The 27729-nt window shown below is 37.1% G+C and overlaps 1 protein-coding gene and 1 long non-coding RNA gene across 3 annotated transcripts in view; both read right to left on the bottom strand.

The window, feature by feature from the left end:
- The window catches only part of LOC107537541 (uncharacterized), a 54198-nt gene extending 53303 nt beyond the window's left edge, over positions 1 to 895 (bottom strand). For both annotated transcript variants that reach the window (XR_001603236.2, XR_001603237.2), the window contains exon 1: positions 339 to 895. This is a non-coding gene — a long non-coding RNA (uncharacterized LOC107537541). The remainder of the gene's footprint in view (positions 1 to 338) is intronic.
- A 6362-nt stretch (positions 896 to 7257) lies between these two features.
- KATNAL1 (katanin catalytic subunit A1 like 1) overlaps positions 7258 to 27729 on the bottom strand; it is a 75893-nt gene continuing 55421 nt past the window's right edge. The window contains exons 9-11 of the mRNA XM_016213565.2: positions 16920 to 17054; positions 11837 to 11963; positions 7258 to 10277 (exon numbers count right to left, since the gene is read on the bottom strand). Of these exons, the coding sequence (XP_016069051.1) occupies positions 10079 to 10277; positions 11837 to 11963; positions 16920 to 17054 (461 nt within the window). The 3' untranslated portion in view covers positions 7258 to 10078. The remainder of the gene's footprint in view (positions 10278 to 11836; positions 11964 to 16919; positions 17055 to 27729) is intronic.

Raw genomic sequence — 27729 nt, 5'->3', positions numbered from 1 at the left:
TCATTCCATAAAGCCTGCCCTGGAAATAAGTGTGTATTTACACTCAAACACAGCAAATGGCAGCAATACCCCCAACTTCACTTTAATCCCAGAATACAAGAAATACTATTTTTTCCCTATCATTATGACCATAAATACTGTAACCGAATATATCATAGTCATCTGCTAAAAGATTCCTGGTAAAAAGGCATTTCAGGAAAGGGAAGGTAAAGAGTGATTAATAACCTCAGAAAAATGAGTGAATATAACATATTTCAAGAACTGAGTACTTTTGCACTTAACATTGTTGAAAGTAATCTTGGAATATGCAAAGGAAGAGGCTCGGGAACAAAACTGACCTAGGTTCCATTCCTTCTTCCACGTCTTAAGAGTAAAATGACTAGAGCAAGTCACTCTCTAAGTCTCAGTTTTCTCTTCTGCAAAAAGAGAACAACAGTAAATACATCTTAGAGCTAACATATGAATTTAATAAAACAAAATAAAGTCTCTAGCACACAGCAATCATTATAAATGTTAGTTCAAACACTATGTGTCAATTTATCTTATTACTTCTTATCCCTAACTATCATCAACTTGGGTAGTCTAAATTATGCTTCAAAGGCTTAAAGTTCCATAATAAGCATTTTGCCCCCTGGCTCGCTTTCCTTACACCTTATCTGTAGCATTCTTCAAGATCAGAAATAGATTTAAGTCCTGTTTCCCAGTTCAGAATGTGATCTTAAACACACACCTTAAAATCTACCTGGGTTCAGTTCCTTCACCTACAAGATGAGGGGCCTGAACCAAGTCATTTGCTCCCAATTTCAGGTCTCAATACCCTGAAGCTCTCAAAACTTACATGAAAGGTCCTGAGAAGATCTTAGAAAAATTAAAATTAGGGAAGAGTTGGCTATAACCCTTTTCTGATCATAAACATAAGAAGCAGGGACTGAACACGTCTGTTCCTCTCCCTTGATGCCCTTTCCTGCCTGTTCTGGTATCACAGGTGCTATGGCTGCGAACAAGAAGCTGGGAGATCCCAGGTGAATCCCCTCGTCTGTCCAGATGCAGCTGACTGTTGATAGTCGGGAGGAAGGAAAGCCATTGGCACCAGCCTCCAGCATCTGAGCCTGCGCTGATTGAATTAGCCAGCTGAGACGTGAGTCCACCCAGCCTTTGACTGTCCATTTGAAAGGCAGCAGCTGCTGCTGGCCAGGCAAATCTCTTATCTCATAATTTCCAACTAAATACCTGGATTCTCTGGGCAAATACTCAACACTCAAGTATGTTCTGCCACATGAGCCAGTGACCATGTCACATTACTAGGAAGCACTGGCCATATGCATTGGAGAAAGGCGAAAGGACTGGAGAGTAGGACAGCTCTAGCCACAAATGTTTCCTATTTTTGTACCTAATAAATTTTATACGTAATTCTTTTCCTTTATACCTGTAAGTCATCAAGTCTTCATTAATGGTCACAGCAAGAAAAAAAGGGTAGGGCAATGAAATTATTGTCAGGTGTCTTCAAGCAATAAATATTATACAACTACATGACAACATAATTATGCATAAATCTCTACTTCATACTTGGTCCACCTGGAACACTTCGGGAAACCAAAAATAAAGCTAACAGGCCACAGAAAGCCTAGAGAAATGACACAAAGCACTAAAACTCAAACAATAAACTTCCCAAGCACTCCACATCCCCAAACAGTTGTACTCCTAATTTACTCATAATTCTAACAAGTATTTTCACAATGAAGACTGGAGGTAGGAACCCAGCTTGTGTGGTTGAGCGCTGACTCATGAACCAGGAGGTCACGGTTCAATTCAGAGTCAGGGCACATGCCAGGGTTGTGGGCTCTCTCCCCTGTTGGGGGCCTGCAGGAGGCAGCCAATCAATGACTCTCTTTCATCATTGATGTTTCTCTCTCTCTCTCTCTCTCTCTCTCCCTTCCTCTCTCTGAAATCAATAAAAACATTTTTTAAAAAAGACTGGAGGTAGGGAATTGGAAAAGATATAAAGGTTGAACAGCCCAATAAAGAAGAGTAAAAATATAAAAGCAAACACCAAAACTCAAAGACCATTTAGTGACACGCAGAAAAGCCCTGCTACCCTCCACTAGCTGCTGAGGGTGGCATATCATGGGGGTTACTCTGAATCAGAAAGAAAAGGTTAAGTTCAAACTGTCTATTTTACAAAGTCAGGGGAAAAGTGTGATACATTTTCTCAGGGTTTCAATAAAAATAAATTAAAAATAGATAAGCATATGAAAATATGCTCAACATTAGCTCATTAGAGACCTGGAAATTAAAACAGCAATGAGATGCCACTGCACACCTATCAGAATGGAAAACCAGAACACCAAGAGCACCAAATGCTGGGGAGGACGTGGAGCAGCAGGAACTCTCCCTCATTGCTGCTGGCAGTGGAAACGGTACAGCCACTATGGGAGACAGTTTGGCATTTTCTTAAAAATTTTACACATTCTTACCATACATCCCAGCAACTGCACTACTGAGTATTACTGAAATTGAGAAGGTCCACACAAAAACCTGCACATGAATGTTCGTAGCAGTTTTATTCCTGATTGCTAAAACTTGAAAGCAACCAAGATATCCTTTAGTAGGTGAACAAATAAACAAACTAGCACACTCTTGTGATGGAATATTTTCCATGGTAAAAAGAATGGACTATCAAGCTGCAAAAAGCAATGAAAAAACCTAAAATGCATATTGCTAAGTGAAAGAAGCCTATCTAAAAGGGCTATTTACCATATGATTCCAACTATATGACATTCTGGAAAAGGCAAATTATAGAGACAGTAAAAGATCAGTGGTTGCCATAGGTTAGGAGGAGGGGGGAAAATGAATGGGCAAGCACAGAGGATTTTAAGGCAGTGAAACTGTTCTATGTGACACTATAATGGTTGATATGTGACACTATGCTTTTGTTAAAGCCCACTGAGCTTTGACAACAAAGAGTGAACCTTAATGTAAACTATGAACTTTAGTAATAACCATGTGTCAATATGGATTCAATATGTAGTAGAAATGTACCACACCAAAGCAAGATATAACAAAAGGGGAAACTAGAGGGATGACTGGAGGGGTGGAGGGGAAAAGTGTACAAGAACTCTCTTCACTGTTTAATTTTTCTGTAAACCTAAAATTGCTCAAAAATAAACAAATAAAGTCTGCAAATTTAAAAAACAGTTTTGGGGACTCATAAAATCGGAGAGTCGTCTGGAAAATTCACCATATGGGACATCCATTTTGCAATGGTGTTACACAAATAACATAAGTGTATTTATTAGACCAGTCAGAATAGTTGAAAAGCCATTCATCTTACCTGCATCGACCTTGAAATTAGGTGTATAATATGTGGCAAATATAAAATATAAGATTTATAATATGTGATTTTATAAAAACTAAAATTTGGGGAGTCATGGTTTACTAGGGCAGGATTTATTACTCCCACTGGTGACCAGTTAAGTGGGCCAGTAACTGTACATCAAATATGAACCACAAATAAAACACCAACAAGCAACACTCTAAAAATTTATTAACAAATTACAATCTGTGCACAAACACAACTAAGCTCATGAAACTAGCAAAGTAGCAGCACAAAATGTAAGGAAAATCACATATAATAAATACAATTTAGAAACAACTTTTTCTTTAAATTAAATTCAAAATACTGGGAGACAAACACTGAAACAAAAATCTCAAACACTTACAAACCATCATAACATGTAGTGAAGCGATCTCACTGGACACAGTCCATATCATGAGCACTGAAGGGACTCTGCTGCGCCACCATCTGAATGTGTGTGTTCGAGAAGTGCTTAGGTTCTTAGAGAATGGAAACAAGTTAGGTTCCTAGACTTAATGTTGCATGTTAGCTTGTTTATGAAGCTGTGAGAAACTAGGGGATGTGACGAGGCTGGCCGTAACAAAGATGGGAAGGATAATTCAAACATTTCACAGAAGCTTAATTTGGAATATGTGGCTTTGCCAGAGAAAGAAAAACAAATATTTTAAATAAAAATTTCAGGGTAAAAAAAAAAGTTAATAGGAGGAGGGAAAGAAGAGAAACAAAGAAACGCTTAAACACACAAATCTGTGTGGAGGATGAAATGAATTTAAATAGTTTCCATTCCTTCCCACCTAAAACTAAGTAAGCCTGGTTAACTGAGGTAGACTCTGGAAATAACATGTGCAAAGACTCAGGTTTTCCAAAGGGCAATATTTAGTCATTTCAGAGGTTGTAAAACAAAAGTGCATTTTATAGTTTTAAACATAAAATCAAATGAGAGCCCTTTTACTGGAGGAAAACCTCTATTAATTTCCTACATGTTGTGCCAAATTTCCAAGTGTACAAAACCTATACACTGCTCAAGACAAAGCAGTATCCAGGTTATTTATACACATATATAAAATAAGTTCAATCAATAAATGAGAAAGGTAAAATAAAAAGAATAAATTTTATGACATTACCTTAATATTTCTTCTGTTTTATTAATGAGTCACCTGGAAATTTAGAAATGTTTAAGCTAAAGAGTTGTCTGGAACCTAATAAAAATTCAAAGAATTATTGTTAATTTGTGAATGTTTAAAAACATATTATCTTAGGAATTTCATTTTTAAAATATTAATATAGTTCCCACATAAAGAAACAATATTAAAAGTAAATGTCCTTAAAAAGTAAATATGTATGAAAAACCTAATTAAAAGTATAAATAAGTAAACATAGTCATTATAACAGAGTTTTTAGTTTTTCCTGAAAAAATAATTATTGGAGATGAGAACAAAACATTTGGAGTTTATTTTTATCTCCTAACATTCCTCCAACTGTAATTCCTACTTCTTTTCTATTGTGACAGATTCTGAGATTCACATAAATATTATGTGCATCACAAATTAAGTGGTATGCAAAAAATACTATACAATGAAAAAGTTAAGGAACAAAAGATACAAAAATATTAAAATTAATTACTATTGTTTCCTCATACAAGTTAACATGGCCATTTCTTGGAAAAGGCCAGCAAATATCCTTAATGCTTTATGCCTATCATATAGGTCATATCCTAAGGTATTTATCATCAATAAGATCAAAGGAAGAGTGGAAATCTATTATGCAAAAAAGATTCAATAATCAAGACAATACTGAAGGAGCCAGAGCCTGCACCACATGAAATACCTGCCTAAGTCCTTTACTGATCTCAAGTTAGGGTGGGGAAGTGAAGCATAACCATGTCAACTGGTTCCTTTTTTATGACTCACACCATGAATTCAACAGTGTACATAGAAACTTCCTAGGAAGGAATTCAAACTCAAGCTGCTCCAAACCTAAAGACTATCAATAATTTCATATTCAACAGAGTCAGACCACATGTAGCAAAGTGACAATTATATTGTACAATTGGGCTGTGTACACACATTTTTCCTGAGGTATCTGTATGTTCGTTCATAGTAGATTCACCAGATACTTGCCTGCTCACTTTTTGAGTAATTAGTGATTTTAGCATATTTCTTTTCTTTAAATCCTCACCCAAGGATATGGATTTTTTTATTATTATTATTGATTTTTAGAGATGGGGGCGGAGAGAGAAACATTGATGTGAGAAAGAAACATCAATCGGTTGCCTCCTGAATGCACCTTGACCAGGTATTGAATCTGCAATATTTTTGGTGTAAAGAATGACGCTCCAACTAACTACTTTTGGCAGTCAAATATTACATCATAAAAACTACAATCTCGGAAATTCAGATGAAGCCCCTCATTATGCAGCTAGACCACATATGCATTGTCTTCCAAGCTGTCCTGGTATTTCTAGAGACTGAGGTCAGAGCCCAGGTGAGTCTGGTCACTCTACAATGCCTATGCTGCTACTGACCAGAAGACAAAGTCTGTGATGTCATTATCTATTGTCTACTTGCATTACTAGAAGGTTTCAGCCTCCATTAAAGAGCTACTTGTCTAGTATATGTCATCAATAATAATTCCTTTAAAAAATAAGAAATTATGCCTGGCTGGCATAACTCAGTGGTTGAGTATCGACCTAGGATCCAGGAGATCGAGGTTTGATTCCCGGTCAGGGCACATGTCCAGGTAGCAGGCTTGATCCCCAGTCGGGGGCATGCAGGAAGGAGATCAATGACTCTCTCACCATTGATGTTTTTTCTCTCACCCTCTCCCTTCCTCTCTCTGAAATCAATAAAGATATATTTAAAAAAAAGAAATTTTGAGAGTAAAATGTTTACAGACAACATATAACATGTTCACATGTCTACCATAATTACATGTGTACATGTTTATAATAAACATGTAGCTTAGAAAATGACAAAAATGATTAATAAAAATAGCCAGATCTGTAAGTTATATTATTTTAATAAATGGGTATCAGTTCTAACTTTAAAACAGATTTAAAGAAAGAAAAAGAGAAAACCTTTTACCTATTATCTTTCCAAAGCACACCCAGATTACTGTGCCTCTCCATTTATGATCCGAATTAGTTTCATTAGCTGGAGCCAAAAGCTACACTGTGTAGCTATGGGAAGTACTCAGAAGGATCTGCGCTGCCTGGTTCAACTCTGTAAACACAGAGCCCCCACCTGGGCTCTTGTACACGCCCAAAGCAAGTCTGCTGAATGCAGGAACTATCTGATCAGGTGTCTGCAAGACAGAAGTGCACAAACTGAGTCCTAACAATGTAGTGCTCCAGAACCCAAAATACTCATGCTTTCAGATGAATTAAAGGATCAAAACTTTCTAATTTGATAATGCAGCATAGGAAAAAATGAAACACAACAATGCTCTCATTCTGGGTAAGGCAACACTGTCTGGCAATAAAGATGGTATGCACACAATGTATTGCCAAGGCCAGAGAGAACACCTGAGGGGTCTCTCCAGAGTGGTTCAAGGAGTTGAAGATATTCACATCCACTGACGGAGCAAAATGAGAAACAAAGAAAATAACAAAGCACACCTGACTCACTTAACCTGGTAAAGATAAGTTTCTGGGAAGATAAGTTTCCAAATACTGCTTAACTAATAATTTTTTTTAAATCATAATTACCATGAAGAATTTCTTTAAAAGTGAAATCTATGCCAAGACAAGTAACACAAAATCTAGAAAAATGCAGTAGCTAATCAACTAAAGTATACAAACAAGTTCTAGCAATCAAAACAATAATGTTTTAATGAATGCCCCTAGGACTGTAGGAAAAAAAAGTTACTGGATGGCTATAGTTTGCAAGATTATCTTAGTGGGATTATTTCTTTAATTAAAAACAAAAGAAACATGTCCCAAATGAAAGAACAGAACAGAACTCCAGAAAAAGAACTAAACAAAATGGAGACAAGTAATCTACTACATGCAGAGTTCAAAACACTGGTTATAAGGATGCTCAATGAACTTAGGGGAAGAGTAGATGAAATAAAGAATAATTTACAGGGAATTAACAGTAGAATAGATGAAGCCAAAAATCAAATCAGTGACTTGGAGTATAAAGAAGCAAAGAAACACCCAGTCAGAACAGCAAAAAGATAAAAGAATCCAAAAAAATGTGACAGTGTAAGGAGCCTCTGGGACAACTTCAAGCGTACCAACATTCACATCATGGTGAGGCAAAACAAGAGAGAGAGCAAGAAACTGAAAACCAATTAATGACATAAAGCTTCCCTAACCTGGTGAAGAAAATAGACATACAAGTCCAGGAAGCAGAGAGAATCTCAAACAAGATGAACCCAAAGAGACCCATACAAAACCCATCATAATTAAAATGCAAAAGGTTAAAGACAAAGGGAAAATCTTAAAAGAAGAGAAAATCACTTAGTTAACTACAAGGGAGCTCCCATAAGACTGTCAAGATGATTTCTCAACAGAAACTTTGCAGGCCAGAAGAAAGTGGCAAGAAATATTCAAAGTAATGAAAACCAAGGATCTACAACCAAGAATACTCCACCCAACAAAGGTATCATTTAGAATAGGACATATAAAGAGCTTCCCAGACAAGAAAAAGCTAAAGAAGTTCACCACCACCAAACCATTATTACATGAAATGTTAAAGGGACACGGAGGGAGAGAGGGAGGGAGAAAGGATGGGGGAGGGGAGGGAGAGGGGAAAAAGAGGAAGGAATGGGGGGGTGGGGAGAGGGAGGGGGAAGGGGGAGGAGGAGGAAAAGAAAGAAGAAGGAAGAAGATCAAAAATATGAACAATAAAATGGCAATAAATATATATCTATCAACAATCAAATCTAAAAAACAAAATAAACAAGCAGAATAGAAAGATACTCATAGGTACAGAGAACAAACTGATGGTTGCCAGATGGGAGGGGGGTTGGAGGGATGGGTGGAAAAGGTGAAGGGATTAAGAAATACAGATTGGTAGTTACAAAATAGTCCTGTACAACATAGGGAATATAATCAATAATATTCTAATTACTATGTATGGTGTCAGATGTGTACAAGATTTATCAAGATGATCACTAAGTTATATAAAGTCTAATCACTGTGGTGTACACCTGAAACTAATATAATATTGCATGTCAACTGTAACTGAAAAATAAAAATGACTTAAAATAAATAAAAAGAAAAAAAATAGAAAGAAAAAAATGAATAAAAGGAAACTTCTCTCATCTCAAATTTTAAGATTAAATTCAATTAAAATAAAATCACAATTTTAAAATCTTAAAAAATTTATGATTTTAACTCTTATAATCTATGCCTCAGAGGAAAGGGGGTAACTTACAGCATCAGATGAATACTGGAGTTTAGAGTCAGACTTACATTACCTGAAAATTACATAGTTCTTAGTAGGGGAAAAAAAATTCAAGATACTAAGAGGCTTTTTTTTTAAAGTGTCTAATGAGTTGTATTATTTTTAGTTTTAAACCAGTAGGTGCTCCTCAAAATTGGGAATTCAGGATATTATCAAATACAAATTTTAAAAGCTTGACCATCAAACCATAGACTGCCCAATCAAACTAGGATAAATGCAATTTTAAACAAAAGTAATTTTAATTTTTAACATCAGGAAACTCACTCTACTTGTGATTAGATATATGTCACCTACTTTTTCTGGATTCCTTCTGTCTAATTTCTGCTGAACTGAATGAGCATGGCAGATTTCTATCCTAATCTTCTTACCATGTGTACAAGTTCTCAACCTTGACAAAGAACAATTTCAAAATTTTCAAATGAACATCATTCATTATGCACAATGTTATTTTGTTAAATAAGCTGTCTGGAAAACTATAAATTTTGTTTTGTTTGTTTTGCACTAGCCACAAGAGATGAATACAAAAGTCAAATTATGAAAGTCAGAATATAAAAGCAAAATTCAACAAAAATCAAACAGTTTTGAAGCTGAAAAAAATAACAGGCTTCTCTGTTTGACCACATTGAAAGAAAAGTGAAAACAAACTTAAAGGTCTAGAATGAAGAAATGCATCATATCATAATATTCTCCCCACCCTTCCAATATGAAATATGAGAAGTGCCAGCCAAAAATACTAAAGACCAGAGAAACAACCTGGCAAAATGACTCAAAAACCAAAAGCATGAGATATTCTTGCCCAGAGCTGAAGAAATGTCTAAGTAGCTAGTAGAAGAAATGGTGGGAGAAGGAAGGTTAAAATTTAAACCATGTGATAGACTCTAACAGTAAATAGCTGAATCACAGAGGTTTAACTAGCAAATTCATTATTTAATCCAAAACTATCATTCCTAACAACAAATAATGAATATGACACAAACTCAGTTTTGATGTTAAAAGTCAACATATGTAGGTCAACAAATGCAAGTGAGAAACAGAGGTCTTTCTAAATCTTTTGTAAACAAGTCTCCACAATAGCACACTGATCCCTTTCCTCTGCGGCCCTGACACCCTGGTTTTGGGGTGCAATATAATGCATGAGGCTCTCTATGTAAGCTTCTTATTTTCCAACTACATTTATACTCTTGGTTTTAGATTGTTTGCCTTTAAGTGAAAATCTCTCCAATGAAAAGTTCCAAACCTATTTTTTTTAAATGCAGAAATGTCTTCACATTTTATAAACAAAAATACCAGAAATGGAAGAGCTGACAGAAATTCAAGCGGATCCAAATTCTACCATCCATTTTTCATACTTCTCCAAGTCTGCAGCAGAGACAGACTTGGCAATTTTCTTAAGAGCCAACTCAAAGTCTCCTTTGGTAACAGGCATCTGAAGCTCCTCCTTAGAAAGTGCACGGATCTCTTCTGGACTTAAGCCATTGATGCGCCGTCTCATTGCCATTAAGGATGCATCCCTAAAAATGTGCCAAAGTCAGTGAATACTTAGTGTTGCAAATGCTGTAAACACTTTCAGTAATAACAAAGTGAAATGGAAGTATTCGAAAGATCATGTTGTATGATTTTATGATGCTGCATAGAATTTTCTATCTCAGAGACATCCTGAAAGTTCAGGAAAGGTTAAAACAGGATGCAAAGGACTTAAACATAAAATGTATTGTTATGTACCCTAGGAGTCCACGTTGTACTCAGATAATACTGAATTTTATTTTCCCTACTTGCTCCTCAAAGACAGGCAAGAAGTTTAGAAAACTGAAGCAGAATTTTGAAATACTGAATTGTACACTTGGAAATGAACATATGGCTAAATATTAAGATAATTCAAATCTTATACCAATTTGTCTACAATCTAATCAGAGGAGGTAAAGCCAGGAACCTCTCTCTCTAGAATATGAATTTATCTGCATATAGTGGATGTGGAATTCCCTTCTTGGATAATTTGTAGGCCACTAAAAGGATAACAAATCTGCCCAGCTGGTATGGCTCAGTGGTTGAGCATCAACCCATGAACCAGGAGGTCACAGTTCCATTTCTGGTCAGGGTACATGCTGGAGTTGTAGGTTCAGTCCCCAGTAGGGGGAGTGCATGAGGCAGCTGATAGATGATTCTCTCTCATCATTAATGTTTCTATTTCTCTCTCCCTCTCCCTTCCTCTCTCTGAAATTAAAAAACAAACAAACATTAAAAGGATAACAAAGCTGACTTCTCCAGATAGTATGTTTAGCTCCATTCTGATCACTTGTAAATCACTATGAAGGTTTTGAAAAAAACAGACAATTAGTGCTCATGAAAAAGCTATTAGAATGTCAAGCCAACCAAAACTTCAAATTCTTATATATTTTACTATAGTGATAATAGAAACTATTGTGAGTTTACTGTGTGCCACTAAACTTAGATGCACACAGGAAAAATACTAGTAGAAAAAGTCAGAAACACAGATGTGGTTTTAAAGAAAGGCCACTGATGTCAATTTAAGTATCATTAGGAAAGTAAGAACTAAAAGAAAAAATCCTCTTCATTGAGTGATGTAGATTGTCTAAAAATTATATCACTAAATTGAAAGGGAAATTTTAATATATATGTATCTTTCACAGCTTAAACTGGTCAACTTTGTTCATCTGCATATGATAAAATTATGCCAACCAAAACTAAGTGATACGATTTTACGGAGATGCAGCAAGGCTCCAATTCAGGGCTAAATTAACCTTAGATTGTCAAAGTTATTATTAGGTTGTCAAAGTCATTATTAGGTTGTCAAAGTCACTATTAAGTTAGACACAACAATTTCTTAAAAATCACAGGATAGAAAAGGTGACCATATTGTTATGTAATTAATCATCTAACAATGAACAATGAAGTTATGTAGGAAAAAAAACAAGACAAGTGGGAGATCATTTCAAGGAAATGGGTGGCTGCTTTCATGTCAAGGGCTAATAACTATACTAACTTTCAGATCAGTCCTCCTGCCAAATCTATAACTAATCTCCAAAGTCGCAGATAATTTTTTAAAAAATACCTGCAAACATTAGTTATATCAGCACCAGAATAGCCCTCGATCTTCTCTGCTATATCCTCCAGTTGAATATCAGGATCCAATTCAACCTCACGAAGATTGATCTTTAGAAGCTCGGTTCTTCCTTTTGCTGTTAGAAAATATTTTGTTATTGTTAGATATTTTTCTTTATATATCATTTTGATCAGAAATCACATATAAGAGAGTCAGTAACTGTGAGTCCACTAGTATTCCCAATTCACTGTATGACTCCTGGGATCATCTAACTTCCTATGTGCCTTGGGTGAAATAACTAAAATTAGAAAGAGCCTGGCCAGGCGTGGCTCAGCGGTTGAGCATCAACCTAGGATCCAGGCGATTGGGGTTCAATTCCTGGTCAGGGCACATGCCCGGGTTGCAGGCTCGATCCCCAGTTGGGGGCGTGCAGGAGGCAGCCAATCAATGACTCTCTCATCACTGATGTTTCTATTTCTCTCTCCCTCTCTTTTCCTCTCTCTGAATCAATAAAGATATATTTAAAAAATAAATAAATAAAATTAGAAAGAAACTCAGCATTTTCCTTAAAGATTGTGAAGACACTTGCCATAAGAACAATGGGTCTGAGATCCTTTTACGAAAAATAAAAACATTAGTATTCAAGCACCAAAAATGCTTTCATTAAAAAAAAATAATAGAAAAAAAAAAAACATTTGGCCTAAGTTTATAAAACTAGACTGCATGGAGTATAACTCCTATAAATTACTTTGCTCACCTCTTTAATATGATACAGGAAAAGAGTTCTACAACTCTAGTCAGCAGTTTTTAAAAAATCCAATTTTCTTTTTCTGGAAAGCAGCAATTGGCACAAAATGCTTATTAATGTATGTTTTACTTGGAGAACCAGCCCACAGACATTTGCTGTTCCAGTATGATTGAAATGTGGACTGAGTAAACTCAAACAAACCACACAATTTTTAAAAACCCCATCATGCTTACTATCAGTTTTAGTGGCAAATCTGCTTAATCAGCAAATTAAGATAATGCATAATTAGTTGGATCTGGCTCTCTACTATTTCTTGATATATAAAATAAAATTTAATTTTCCCCAACTTTCATTTTGAAAAATTTTGAATCTACAAGTAAAAAACTCAATGAACACCTATTTACTTTTCCTCTAGATTCACCAATTGTTAACATACTGCCATTATCACTCCCTTCTCCTCTCCTCCCCACCCTTTTAGAATTGAGAGCTAGCTGTAAGCATCACAACACTTCATCTTAAATTCTTCAGTACTTATCTCCTAAGAACAGAGGTTTCCCTGCAATTATTACACTTATCCGGAAATTTTTTTTAATCCCCACCCAAGGATATGTTTAGAGAGAGGAAGGGGGAGAGGGAAGGATGGGGGGGGGGGGGAGAGAGAGAGAGGGAGAGAAAGAGAGAGAAACATTGATCAGTTGCCTCGCATATGTGCCCCAACCAGGGATGGAAACCCGAAACCTAGGTATGTGCCCTGACTGATAATCAAACCACCACCTTTTGGTGTGTGGGACGACACTCCAACCAACAGAGCCACCTGGCCAGGGCTAAACTGAGTAGTTTAATCTATGTTTCTGTATCTGAGTAATATTTTTCACATACACACACACACACACACCCATTCGTAGGCACACAAAGTAAGGCAAGGCAAAGCAAAGAGCAACCACAGTGGAAAAAGAAGCAACCAGGTATTATCTGGGGCTGCCACACAAAAAAAGGGTATGACTAGAAAATCTTTATTTCTAGAATTCTTTAATCTTGGGAGCTCCCTATCCTTGGTCATCCCTAGCCAATAGCCCACCTTATAGTTCACCAGGGTACACTGCAGCAAATAACTCCTCCTCTCAGGTGGTCAGCAGGAGTGTGGGAATAAAGAGGAAAGGGGAGGAGGCTCCTGGGTCCCTGCTACAGAAGGTAGCTGTGCTCCTGATGGCCCAGTAAGAACTCTGAACTTAAGAGAATAACTCATTTCATAGTGCCTCACATGGAGCAGGTGGCTGTTAGTGAACGAATATCACTTTGCTCATTTGTCCCAATATTAGACCACTACTGTAATTGTAAAGCAAATGATTTACTGTGGCCTGCCCTAAAAACTTAAACACCAAGTTTAATGAAATGTTTTCTCCCCAAGAAAGGAAGTTCTACACAGCCAACTTAAATGAACCTGTTCAGACCTGGTGGTCTGAAGATTAGTTGGAAGTGTCCCCCTTTTCCCTAATAACTATGCTTTAGGAAAAATTAACTTTTAATACTGGTTGTATCGGTGATTTGTTAGGAGATTCTAAATGGGGTTTATCAGCTCCATAAAACTGAATTGATGATATGTAATGACCTTTTAAAAGGATTTAACGAGGGGTTAATGTGTTAATAATAATATAAAGACTGCTACATAGCCAAGTTAAGACACATTCTAAATATAAATAAATGCTGTGATAACAATTCTACTTCAGCACGCTACGCAGTTCAGTGAAGTGGATAACCAGTGTGTGTGCTGGGGCCAGATTGTGCTCACATCCCTTTTCTGCTGCCCTGGGCAAGATACTTAACCTCTCAGTGCCTCAGCTTCCTCATAAGGAAAATAAAGATCAGGCTCTACCTCATAAGACTATTGTGAAAGTTAAAGGAGCTAATATAAGACAATGAAAGACTGGCCCACAGTCAGCACTCAGTAAATGTCCCATCACCACCACCATTAGTGAACAAACAGGAGTAAAGGGAAATTGAAAATGCAGATGAGACACCCAGGGACATGGAGTCCACACAGGGAGATAGACCAGAGCAAAGAAAACCTCAGAATTAAATGCTTTAATGTCGACTTTGAAAATTTAAATGGAAGGGGAAAAAATGAACAATCTAGGAAATGGGAGCATCATAAATAATGACATGGAAGTAGAAAGAAGCACACATGTACCAGAGTGAAAAAAGGTCAGTAGGAAAAGTACAACAGAGCACTATAAAAGGTAAATGACACAAACAGGAGAGAGAGAGAAGGTATGAACTTGGGGTAAAACAACAACAACAAGAAAACCTCTGACACTGATGTGATAGAAAATGAGAGTCACTCAGAGTCTACAAGATTCAATGATGCCTTGGTGGTTATAGAGCAAAACAGAATTACATGAAGGGGGCTGGAGGAAGGGGGCTGGAGAAAGGAGTCCATTAGGCTGACCAGGTGGACACTGCCATATTTAGATGCAAGAACTAAGAGGAGACTGAGTATAAGGCCAAGCTCCACCTGTCCTGTTACTTGACTTCTTGCCTTTCATTGACCAGAGAAGATTGAATTGAACAAGATGACTGCAAGAGTTTCTCTTATCCCACATGATCCTACAATGGGGCCTTGCCACTCTCCCACCCAACAGCAGTCTAATTCCCCTCCTCCTGAAAATGGCTGGGCTTGAAAATACTTCCACCCAGAGCAATCAGAAGTGATGATATATGACCTCTAAGGCTAGTTCCTAATAATGTATTTTGCACCTTTTCCAGTGGAACAATCACACCTGGAGCCCTGAGATACCATGTATGAAATCTGACTGTCCTGGAGCCACATGCAATAGCCAAGGTAGCATGGAGGTACTCCAGCTGAGGCCCCAGGCCTCAACCACTAGGCATGTGGGTGGAGACATTCCAGATTATCCCAAGCTCCAGATGTGGGGTCACCCTCAGCCACTGAACCTTCCCATTTGTGACCGCAGGCATCATGAAGGAGAAAATCTTTGCCCCTTGGAGTAAACAAAGACTTCTTAAGACACAAAAAGCACTATCCATAAAGAAAAACTTGACAAGAAGACGTCATCAAAATTAAAACTACTGCTTATCAAAGGACACCATAAAGAAAATTGAAAGGGAAACCACAAAATGGAAGAACAGATTAACAATGCCTGTATATGATAAAGAACTACACAGGATTAGACAGCAAATAAACCAATTGAAAACTGCACAAAAGACTTGAAAAGACACTGTACAAAAGAAATACCAATGAAAAATAGGCACCTGGAAAGGTGCTCTACATCATTAGTCACCAGAAAAATGCAAATTAAAACCGTAAGATGACATTTCACACTTAACTAAAATGACTAAAATTAAAATACCAACAATACTAAACTTTAACAAGGATGTGGAAGTACTGGAATTTCATTTGTTGATGATGAAAGTATAAAATGGTACAACCACTAAGGAAATCAGTTTGGGTGTTACAAAATCAAACATATACCTGCACTATGATCCACCGATTCCATTCTAATCTATGTTACCCAAAAGACTAAAAACATTCATATATAAAAAGATTTGTAGGAGAATATTTATAGCTTCATTCATAATAGCCAAAATCTAGAAATAATCCAAATGTCCTTCAAAAAGAAAACAAATTGTAGTATAATGATATCACAAATAAACCACTGATACATGTAAGCGCATGGATAAATCTCAAGAACATTATAATGAGTAGTAACTACACTCACAAGTACATGTCATCATTCCATTTATATGGAGTTTAATCATAGGTAAAACTAATCTATGGTGATAAAAATCAGGAAAGTAAAAGGGGTTTGAATTAATTGGTAGGAGGTACACAGAAACTTTCTGAGGTAAAAGAAATGTTCTACATCTTGAGCAGCATAATAACTAAACAGGAATATTCACTTGTCAAAACTCATCAAATTATACACTAAAAGTTTATACATTTCATTGATTATCTCAATATAAAAAGAAAAGTTCACGTAAGAAAATTTCAAGATTCATCAACAGGATAAAATGGTATTTTTCTAAAGCAGTATATTTTGAAAATGATATCAAGAAAACTTTATTTTTAAAGACTTAAAGTTTAAAAGTAAAAACTTAGATGTCCTACCCAATTTATTAACCTGAATACTGCTCTAAGTGTAAGAGCTGCTCTGAAACGTAGGGAACTTCAAGAGAGTACAGTGGCCTCTATTCCATCTACTACAAATAGGTTTTGTGATGCTGTCAACATCTTTTAGCAGAATGTCAATGGAATAAAGATAAGGGGGGAAAAAGATAACAGGAAGAAAAAAAATTTTGAAACACTGTAAAGGGAATGCATTGTACCTGTTGGGAGAGGTATATAAATCCTTTTTTCTAATCTCCTTCGCAAGGCTTCATCAATATCCCACGGGAAATTAGTAGCAGCCAATACCATCACCATTTTGGAAGGGTCATCATTCTCTAAAGCTCCTCCAACTCCTGCACACAGTAAGAGGAAAAAATCCATTATTCTTTCATTCAACTAACACTTCTAAGCATCAGTCATAGGCTAGGTGTTAGGCTCAATGATAAAAATAACAGTTCTGACCTCTGGATGGTGGCAGACCAGGCACATCAACAGACAATTATAAAAAAGGAGGTAGAAAAATTCACATAATCTATTGCAGGATTCTAATCCAATAAAAAAAACTTTTTTTTTCTGTAAGAAAATGTATATTCCTCTGAAAAGTCATGAAAGATTCTGCTGTTTTATTCCTAATTTTTTTAAATCATAAAGTTCCTCAAAATTTTTTGTGTTCTTTTTTTTAAACTTTTTAAATTTTTCAATCACAATTTACATTCAATATTATTTTGTATTAGTTGGAAGAGCCTCCATTCTATTTTCCATAGTGGCTGCACCAGTCTGCATTCCCACCAACACTGAACCAGGATTCCCTTTCCTCCACATCCTCTCCAACATTTGTTTGCTGATTTGTTGATGGTAGCCATTCTGACAGGTGTGAAGTGATATCTCACTGTGGTTTTAACTTGAATTTCTCTGATGATTAGTGATGTTGAGCATCATTTCATATGTCTGTTGGCCATCTGTATGTCCTCTTCAGAGAAGTGTCTACTCAAGTCCTCTGCCCATTTTTTTAACTGGGTTGTTTGGGGGGTATTTTGCTGTTGAACTGTATGAGTTCCTTATAAAATTTGGATACTTAACCCCTCATCAGATGTATCATTTGCAAATATCTTCTCCTATTCAGAAGGTTGTCTTTTCATTTTGATGATGGTTTCTTTTGCTGTGCAAAACTTTTTATTTTGATGAACTCCCTGAACTTTTTCTTTTGATTTCCTTGCCCAAAAAGATATATCAGAAAAAATATTGCTAAGAGAAATATCAAAGAATTTACTGCCTGTTCTTTTTCTTTTTTCTTTTCTTTTCCTTTTCCTTTTCTTTTCTTTTCTTTTCTTTTTTTTTTCTTTTCCTTTCCTTTCCTTTCCCTTTCTTTCTTCTTATTTATTTATTTATTTATTTATTTATTTTTATCTTTATTGTTGAAAGTATTACAGATATACCCTTTTTCCCCCATGGATCCCCTCCACCCACATCTGCCTCCTCTGTCCCCCAGGTCTTGATCACACTATTGTCTGTGTCCTTGGGTCGTGCATATATGCACATAAGTTCTTTGATTAATCTCTCCCCACCCACCCATCACCCTCCAAGATTCATCAGTCTGTTCCATGCTTCTATGTCTCTGGATCTATTTTGTTCCTCAGTCTGTTTTGCTTATTAGATTCCACATATAAGTGAGATCATGTAAAACTGAATCAGGAAGAATCAGAAAACCTGAATAGGCCAATAACAACTGATGAAATTGAAGCACTAATAAAAAAATTCCCAGCAAACAAAAGCCCTGGTCCGAGCACGTTCACAGGAGAGCTTTCTCATTCTTTAAGTTGTAGGGTTAGACAGTTTACTAAAAATTTTTCTTGTTTTTTGCGGTAAGCCTCTAGTGCTATGAATTTCCCTCTCAGGACTGCTTTCACTATGTCCCATAGATTTTGGGTTGTGTGATCATTTTCATTTGTTTCCAGGAAGTTTTTGATTTCTTTCTTGATCTTTCTGGTAATCCATTCATTGTTTAATAACATGCTATTTAGCCTCCATGTGTTTGAATGTTTTCGAGTGTTTTTACTGTAGTTGATTTCTAATTTCATGCCATTGTGATCCAAGACGCTTGATATGATCTCAATCTTCTTGAACTTGTAGAGACTTGTTTTGTATCGTAACATGTGGTCTATCTTTGAGAATGTCCCATATGCACTTGACAGGAAAATATATTCTGCAGCTTTGGGGTGAAATAAATGTCAATTAAATCCATCTGTTCTAGTGTGTGATTTAGAGTCACTGTTTCTGTGTTGATTTTTTTGTCTGGAAGATCTATCCAGTGAAGCCAGGGGAGTGGTCAAGTCCCTGACTATGACTGTATTGCTGTCAATCTCTCATTTAAAGTTCTTAAGGTTATTATTGATAGGTCATTATTTATTGCCATTTTAATTCTTCATGCCTATGTTTCTCTTTTGATTTCTTACTATTATTACAGCAGTCCCTTTAACACTTCTTGCAATGCTAGTTTAGTGGTGATAAACTCGTTTAGCCTTTTTTTTGGCGGGGGGGGGGGGCGGGGGCTGGGAAGTTCTTTATTTCACCATCTGTTTTGAATGATAGCCTTGCTGGATAAAGTAGTCTTGGTTTCAGATCCTTGCTTTTCATTACCTTGAATACTTCATGCCATTCCCTTCTGGCCTGTGAGTTTCTGATGAGAAATCAGCTGACAGCCTTATGAGAGCTCCTTCACAGGTAACAAATTGCTTCTCTCTTGCTGCCTTTAAGATTCTCTCTTAAACAGAGGGTTTTGGCATTTTAATTATGATGTGTCTGGGTGTGGGCCTCTTTGGGTCCTTCTTGCTTGGGACTCTCTGTGCCTCCTGAAGTTGTGTGACTTTTTCCTTGACCAGTTTAGGAAAGTTTTCTGCCATTATTTCTTCAAATTCTCTACCCCTTGCTTATTCTCTTCCCCTCTGGAACTCATATAATGTGAATATTGTTAAGTTTCATGTTGCCCCCACAGCTCCCTTAGACTGTCCTCCTGTTTTTTAATTGTTTTTCTTTTTGGATCTCTGATTGAGTGATTTTTTTCTACACTGACTTCTAATTTGCTGATCTGATCCTCAGCTGCCTCTAATCTGCTGTTTATTCCTTCCAATGTATTCTTTATTTCTGCTATGTCATTCTTAACTTCCTTCATAGTTTCCATATCTTTTCTCACGCTGTTGAGCATCCTTACAATCAGTATTTTGAACTCTATATCTAAGAGATTGCTTATCTCGATTTCATTTAGCTCTTTTTCTGGACATTTCTCTTGTTCTTTCATTTGGGGCTTGTTGTGTGTTTTTTTGTCTCCCCACTTTGGCTGCCTATTTGAGTTTGTTTCTATGTATTTGATGGATCTGCTAGGACTCTCAGTCTTTTTGGAGGATCTCTGGTGCAGGCCAATGTCAGATACTGTTTGCGACTGGCACTGAGTACCCTGTTTGGAGCTATCACCAACTCAAGGCTTATGGTCTCCTCCGCTGGGCTGGCTTGTTGATCCCTCTGCTGGGCCTGGGTGCATTTGGACAGGACCAAGATGCAGACTAAAGTCTGCTTTTCCAAGCCCCGGTCTAGGAACAGGTCAGGCAAAGATTCAAAGCTCCCAGAGGTCCGCCTCTGCCTGCAGGCTAATTGATCTTAGTCTCTTAATGAGCCTCAGGCTGTAGATCACAGCAAGGAGGAAACTCCACAGGGTGGGGCAAGTGGATGGGGTAATTGCTTCTCCCTCTGGCAAAAGCTGCCTGGCTGGCAAAGGTCTGCCTGAGAAAAATGTCCTCTGTAGTATGGGGGGAATGACTCAGCACAGAAATCCAGATGGCCGCCCTTTGAGAGGCCATTTGGATTCCTGTGCCCAAAACGCCAGGTTCTTCTCCAGAGCTCAAAACCCCAAAACCACAGCCCAAAACCCCAGGTTCTTCACACACAGCTCTAGTCCACTCTGCCCTCCCCCTGCCGGAGCTCAAGGTAAGTGGCTGCACACAAAACTTTGTGCACTGGCCCTTTAAGAAGGTGCCTACATTTCCAGCTGTCTCTTACTGGGAGACAGAAACCTTGCTGCTTTTCACAGCCAGATGTTATGTGGGTACCTTTCTCAGTTCTGGTGCTCTGGGCTGGGGAGCCCAGCTTCATGTTTAGGCCCTAGAGCCCTCAGTGGGAAACCCCCACAACTGAGGTATCCCTCTGCACCTTCAGGTGCTTTCTGTGGGAGCCCAGCCAACCCTCTCTTGCCTCCAAGCTTCCTACCAGTCTCTATGCGGTGTCCCCTTTAGGTCCTCGGTTATGAGGGCGCTCTCCAGCTAGTGTTTAGTTGATGCTTCAGGATGTTTTTTCTCTATTTTAGTTGTAATTCCAGTTTGGTCCTGGGAGAGTGTCAGTGTAGCTTCCACTCAATCTGCAACTATCTTGAGTCCACTGCCAATGTTTTCTTCTAGGAGGTTTATGACTTCACGTTTCACATTTAAATCTTTAATCAATTTTGAATTTTTTCTCATATATGGTGTAAGAAGGTGGGTTAGTCTCATTTTTCTGCATGTATCTGTCCAATTTCCCCAACACCATTTATTAAATAGACTATCTTTATCCCACTGTATGTTCTTGCCTCCTTTATCATATATTAATTGACGATCTAGGTGTGGGTTTATTTCTGGGCTCTATTCCATACCATTGGCCTACGTATCTGTTTTTATGCCAGTATCATGCTGTTTTGATTACCCTAGCCTTGTACTATAGTTTGATATCAGGTATTGTGATACTTGAGACTTTGTTCTTTTTTCTCAAGGTTGCTGTGTCTATTCAAAACCTTTTGTGGTTCCATATAAATTTTTGGATTATTTTAGTTCTGTGTAAAACACCATTGGAATTTTGATAGGAATTGCATTGAATTTATAGATTGCTTTGGGTAGTAGGGACATTTTAATGATGTTAATTTTCCAGTCCATGAACATGGTATACACTTCCACTTATTTGTATCTTCTTCAGTTTTTTTCTTCAGTGTCTTATAATTTCCTGAGTACAGGTTTTTTACATCCTTGGTTAAATTTATTCCCGGATATTTTTCATGCAATTGCAAATGGGATTGTTTTCTTAATTTTCCCTTTTTGATATTTCATTACTGGTGCATAAAAATATAACCAATTTCTGAATACTTATTTTGTATCCTGCTACTCCAATGAATTCATTTATCACTTCTAGTAGTTTTTTGGTGGAATATTTAGGGTTCTCTGTATAAGTATCATGCCATCTGCAAATAATGACAGTTTTACTTCTTTCTATCCTATGTGGATGTCTTTTATTTCTTCTTATCTGATTGCTGTAGCTAGGACTTCCAGAACTAAGTTGAATAGGAGTGGTAAAAGTGAACATCTCTGTCTTTTCTCTGATCTTAAGGGAAACACTTTTAGTTTTTCTCCATTGAGTATGTTAGCTGTTAGTTTGTCGTATATGGCCTATATTATGTTGAGGTACGTTCCCTTTATTCCCTCTATTTGCTGAAAGTTATCATAAATGGGTGCTGGATTTTGTCAAATGCTTTTCTGCATCTATTGATATGATCATGTATTTTTATACTTCATTTTGTTTATGCATATCACATTGAATGATTTGCGAAAATTGTACCAACCTTGCATCCCAGGAATAAATCCCACTTGATCGTGGTGTATAATCTTTTTAATGCATTGCTGAATTCAGTTTGCTAATATTTTGTTGAGAATTTTTGCATCTGTTCATCAAAAATATTGGCCTATAATTTTCTTTCTTTTCACTGTTTTTATCTGGTTTTGGAATTAGGATAATGCTGGCCTTGTGAAATAAGCTTGGAAGTCTTCCTTCTTCTTGAATTTTATGGAATAGTTTGAGGACAGGTGTTAGATCTTTGAACGCTTGGTAAAATTCACCTGTGAAGCCACCCAGTCCAGGGCTTTTTTTTGTTAGGAGTTTTTTAAATTACTGCTTTGATTTTGTTGGTTGTAATTGTTTTGTTCAGATTTTTTATTTCTTCTTGATTCAGTCTTGGGAGATTTTATGTTTCTAGGAATTTATCCATTTCTTCCAGGTTGTCCAATTGGTTAGCATATAGTTGTTTGTATGTACAAATACAAAGGGTATTTCTGAGGTGTCAGTTGTTATTTCTGAGGTGTCAGTTGTTATTTCTCTTTCATTTCTAATTTTATTTACTGGGGCCCTTTTTCTTTTTTTTTTGATTAGTCTGTTTCAAGGTTTATCAGTCTTGTTTATCTTTTCAAACAAGCAGCTGTTGGTTTCATTGATTTTTTGTATTTTTTTAGACTATTTCATTTATTTCCACTCTGATCTTTATTATTTCCTTTCTTTTATTCACTTTGGGCTTTGTTTGTTGTTTTTCTAGTTCCCCTAAATGTAAGGTTAGATTGTTTATTTGAGATTTTTCTTGTTTCTTGAGATAGGTCTATAATACTATGAATTTCCCTCTCAGAACTGCCTTCACTGTGTCCCATAGATTTGGGGTTGTTATGTTCTCATTGTCTTTTGTCTCAAGGTATCTTCTGATTTCTTCCTTGATCTCATTGTTAAGCCATTCATTGTTTAGAAAGATGTTATTTAGTATCCATGTGTTGATGTGTTTTTCAGTTATTTTCTTGTAAATGATTTCTAGTTTCATACCAGTGTGGTCAGAAAAGATCTTGATATGATTTCAATCTTCTTAAATTTATTGAAATTTGTTTTCTGTCCTAACTCTTGGTTTATCCTAAAAAATGTTCTATGTGCACTTGAAAAGAATGTATATTCTGCTGCTTTGGGGTTAAATGCTCTTGAAAACATCAATTAAATCTATCTGATCTAGTGTCATTTAAGGCTGCTGTCTCCTTGTTGATTTCCTGTCTGGAAGATCTATCCATTGATGTCAATGGGGTATTACTTTGACTGCATTACTGTCAACCTCTCCATTTACATCCATCAAGGTTTCCTTTATATATTTAGGTGCTCCTTTGTGGGATGCATAAATGTTTACAAGGGTTGTATCTTCTTGTTGCATAGATCCTTTTACCATTATGTAATGTCCTTCTTTGTATCTTATTATAACCTTTGTTTTAAAGTCTATTTTGTCTGCTATAAGAATTGCTTCCCTAGTGTCTTTCTGGTTTCCATTTGCATGAAATATCTTTTTCCATCCCTTTACTTTTAGTCTATGTGTTTTTCATTCTGAGGTGGGTCTCATGTAAACAGTATATGTACAGGTCTTGTTTTCTTACCCATTCAGCTACCCTTTGTCTTTTGATTGGAGTATTTAATCCATTTACATTTAAAGTGGTCATCCATACAAACATATTTATTGCCATTTTATTATACATATTTATGTTCCTTCTTCTTAAAGAAGTCCTTTTAACATTTCTTTGTAATATTGGTTTGGTGGTAATAAATGCCTTCAGCATTTTGTCAGGGAAGCTCTTTATTTCTCCTTCAATTTTAAATGATAGCCTTTCTGGGTAGAGTTATCTTGGTTGTAGGTCCTTGCTTTTCATCACTTTGAACACTTCATGCAATTCCTTCTGCTCTGAAATGTCTCTTGAGAAATCACCTGACAGTCTTATGGGAGCTCCCTTGCAGATAACTGTCTTTCTCTTGCTGCTTTTAAGATTTTTTGTCTTTAACCTTTGCCATTTTGATTATGTGTCTTGGTGTAGGCCTCTTCGGGTTCATCTTGTGTTCCAAATTGCTGATTTGATCCTCTGATTCATCTAGTCTGCTATTGATTCCTTCTAGTATATTCTTCATTTCTGACTAGTTCTTTTTTATGGTTTCTATGTCCTTTTTTATACTTGCTATTTCTTTGTTGAAGTTCTCACTAAGTTCCTGAGCATCCTTATAACCATAATTTTGAACTCTATATCTGGTAAACTGTCTGCCTCCATTTCATTTAGTTCTTTCTCTGGGGATTTCTCTTGTTCTTTCATTTGTCTCCTCATTTTGGCTGACTCTTTATATTTGTTTCTGGGTATCAGGCAGATCTGCTATTTCTCCCAATCTTGGTAGGGTGGCCTTATGTAGTAGGTGCCCTGTGGGCTCAGTGATGCAGTCTCCCCCTAATTAACTGAGCTAGGTGCTCCAGGAATGTCCCTTGTGAGGGATATGTGAGCCCTACTGGTATAGTTTAGTCATGACTGCTGTTTGCCATCCATTGGCCCTGAGGCTGGCTGACTGTGAGGATTGACCCCAACCACAGTATATGAACTGCTGTGTGAAGACTGACCTCACAAAGCAGAATTTGCCCCAGCATGTCTGGTGCCTACCAAGATCTCCCTTCAGATATGCCACTTATGGAACTGGTAGGATGATATTCTCATGTGGTCCAAAGCCAGCCACCAGGTGTGTTGGTTCTGAGGCCTCTTGGGATGAACTCTGGTGCAGGTCAATGTGAGACACTATGACCAGCCATGGGCTACCTTCTTGAGAGCCATCCAAGAAAGACTGCACACTGGTGCAGACTGGTAACAGCCAGCAGAATCCCCTGCTCATTGCAATCTTGGCAGGGTGAGGCCACAGTGAGTTGGGAGAATGGGGCTAGTGCATCTCCTCAGGCTGATGTCAAGGGGGGGGGGGGGTGATGGATGCTGCCAGTTGAACACATGGAAAAATCAGACCTTGCCCTAATGCCACTCCACTCAGACTCCCTGTGCATCTCATTTCTGATACCCCAAGTCTCCCTCAACTTCCTCAATACTCTGTAAGGTGAGAGTTTGGCAGGGTGGCACCACAGGGAGTCAGGAGTGTGGGGCTAGTGCATTCCCCCAGGCTGATGCCACATGGAGGGGAGAACTCAATCCAGGAAAGATGGTATCTGTGAGCAGCATGGGACAGAGACTCAAGATAGGGACACTGGCAGCTGTCCCTCCAGCCTTCTCCCCAAACTCACAGAACCCAATCTCTCCCTGTATGACTTGTCTTCTCTGAGCTGTCATTCCTCTGCCAGAGCTCAGGGTGAGTGCCTGCAGACGAGATTGTGTGCACTGGCCCTTTAAGAGGACACCTGGGTTTCTAGCAGCCTACTACCTCACTCTGGTGGACAGAATCCCCACTGATTTTCACAGCCAGATGTTATGCAGGCTCTTTTTCCCGGCACTTGTGCTCCGGGCTGGGGAGCCAGGCAGAGGGTTCAGAGCTCTCACTCCTCAGGGGGGGACCTCTGCAGCTGAGATATCCCTCTAGATTCTCAACTGCACATGGATGCAGCCATTTGAGTCTCTGCCCTTCCTATGAGTCTCAGCATGGCTTCTTATGTAAATCTGTAGTTATAGGACTTCTGTTCAGCTAGGTTTCAGTTGGTTATTCAGGTTTATTGTCCTATAATTGAGTTATAATTCTAATTTGATCCTGGGAGGAGGTGATTGTAACTTCTACCTACTCTGCTGCCATCTTGGATCTCCCTCCTGAAAAATGTTATTTTAGTTGTTAATTTTTTTATTTTTTTCAAGAAGAGAGAACAGAAGGGGGTTCACATTTACTTAATATACTAGCATGCAATCATAATTTTGAAAGGCAGTTTATACTGCAATAGTTTTGTCCTTCAAACTTATAAGTAACTCTTAAAAAAAACCCTTATAAGTAACTCTTAAATAAGAAATTTAAAAATAAACCTAATACTCAATTGCTACTGAAAATACCATTTCTTTTTATACCAAACCAAACATGTATACAGACAGCCTACTTTTTCTAGAATTAACATTTTAGAACAAATAACTTCAGGTAATACAATGAAAACTCTGGAAAATATGCAAAGAAAAAATAAATATATCAACAACTCACAACAGTCAGAGTTTCTAGACTGGCATAACAAAGTAGTGGATTTAAAGCAAACCAGTTCAATATGGTATTTTCTTAATAAATGATTACTAAACTACCATTTGACTCCATACTACTATTATCAGAAAGAATCAAGCTATCCAACTAATAATCAGCAACAGTCACAAATACCCCTAAATGAAATTCAGCTGACTAAGTTCGTATTCAGTGATATTTTTAAAACATATAATGTTTTCCTCCATATCCATTCCCCCACAATGCAACATAGTCACTTCTTTCTCTTACACGTCAGCAGAAGTTAAAATGGCAAAATCTTTGAGAGAAGGGACTTGTAGTACATTATTTTATTTATCTTACAGTCACTGGCAGTGTATACAATACCCCTTGTAAGTGTTCAGTAAATATACATGGTTGGTGGATAACCACAGCTGTTTTAAAACAACACACTCTAAATATTTGTTTTAACAGTTTTTATGTTTTCTCATAGTTTGCTTAAATAGCCTCCTGTTTACCACACAACCACCAGAGTACTATATCTCTAAAAAGCAGCTCAGGGCTTGTCATTCTCATCCTTCAATGGCTCCCCAGTGCCTTTTCTTCTTTGTCTGACTTACTTATGCTAATGCTTCAAAGCCTAACTTGGCTATTCCCTTCCATGACTCCCTAAGTCTGGGTGGCACCTCTCCTACAATGTTTTCACTACGCCCAGAGTTTAATTACCACAGAAATTATAATATATTGTAATGTCTGTTAAGTTGCCTGATTCCCATCTAGGTCAGTGGTTGTCAAACTTTCTGGTCTCAGGATCTTCATATACCCTTAAAAATTATGTAACTCCAAAGATCTTTTGTGTGTGTGGAGTACAGCTATCAATATTTATCATCAGAAATTAAAACTGAGAATTTTAAAAAATATTAATGCATTTTAAAGTGACAATATATACATTATTTGTTAATGTAAATAACACTATTATGAAAAATAACTATGATTTTCAAAATAAAATAAAAATTAGTAAGAAGAGTACATTTCTTTTTACATTTTTACAAATCTCTTTAATGTCTGACTCCACATGGAGAACAGCTAGATCCTCACATCTGCTTCTGCTTCCCATCTATTTATTATATTCCACATGTCTCGTAGCCTCTGAAAAACTCTACTGTATACTTATTAAGAGAATGAGAGTGAAAAAGGTAAATAATGTCTTGATATTATTATGAAAATAGTTTAGCCCTTGCAGAC

Source organism: Miniopterus natalensis, chromosome 2 (genome assembly GCF_054644295.1).
Source record: "Miniopterus natalensis isolate mMinNat1 chromosome 2, mMinNat1.hap1, whole genome shotgun sequence".
Taxonomy (NCBI): domain Eukaryota; kingdom Metazoa; phylum Chordata; class Mammalia; order Chiroptera; family Miniopteridae; genus Miniopterus; species Miniopterus natalensis.
This window is presented reverse-complemented; position numbering and strand designations above follow the sequence as displayed.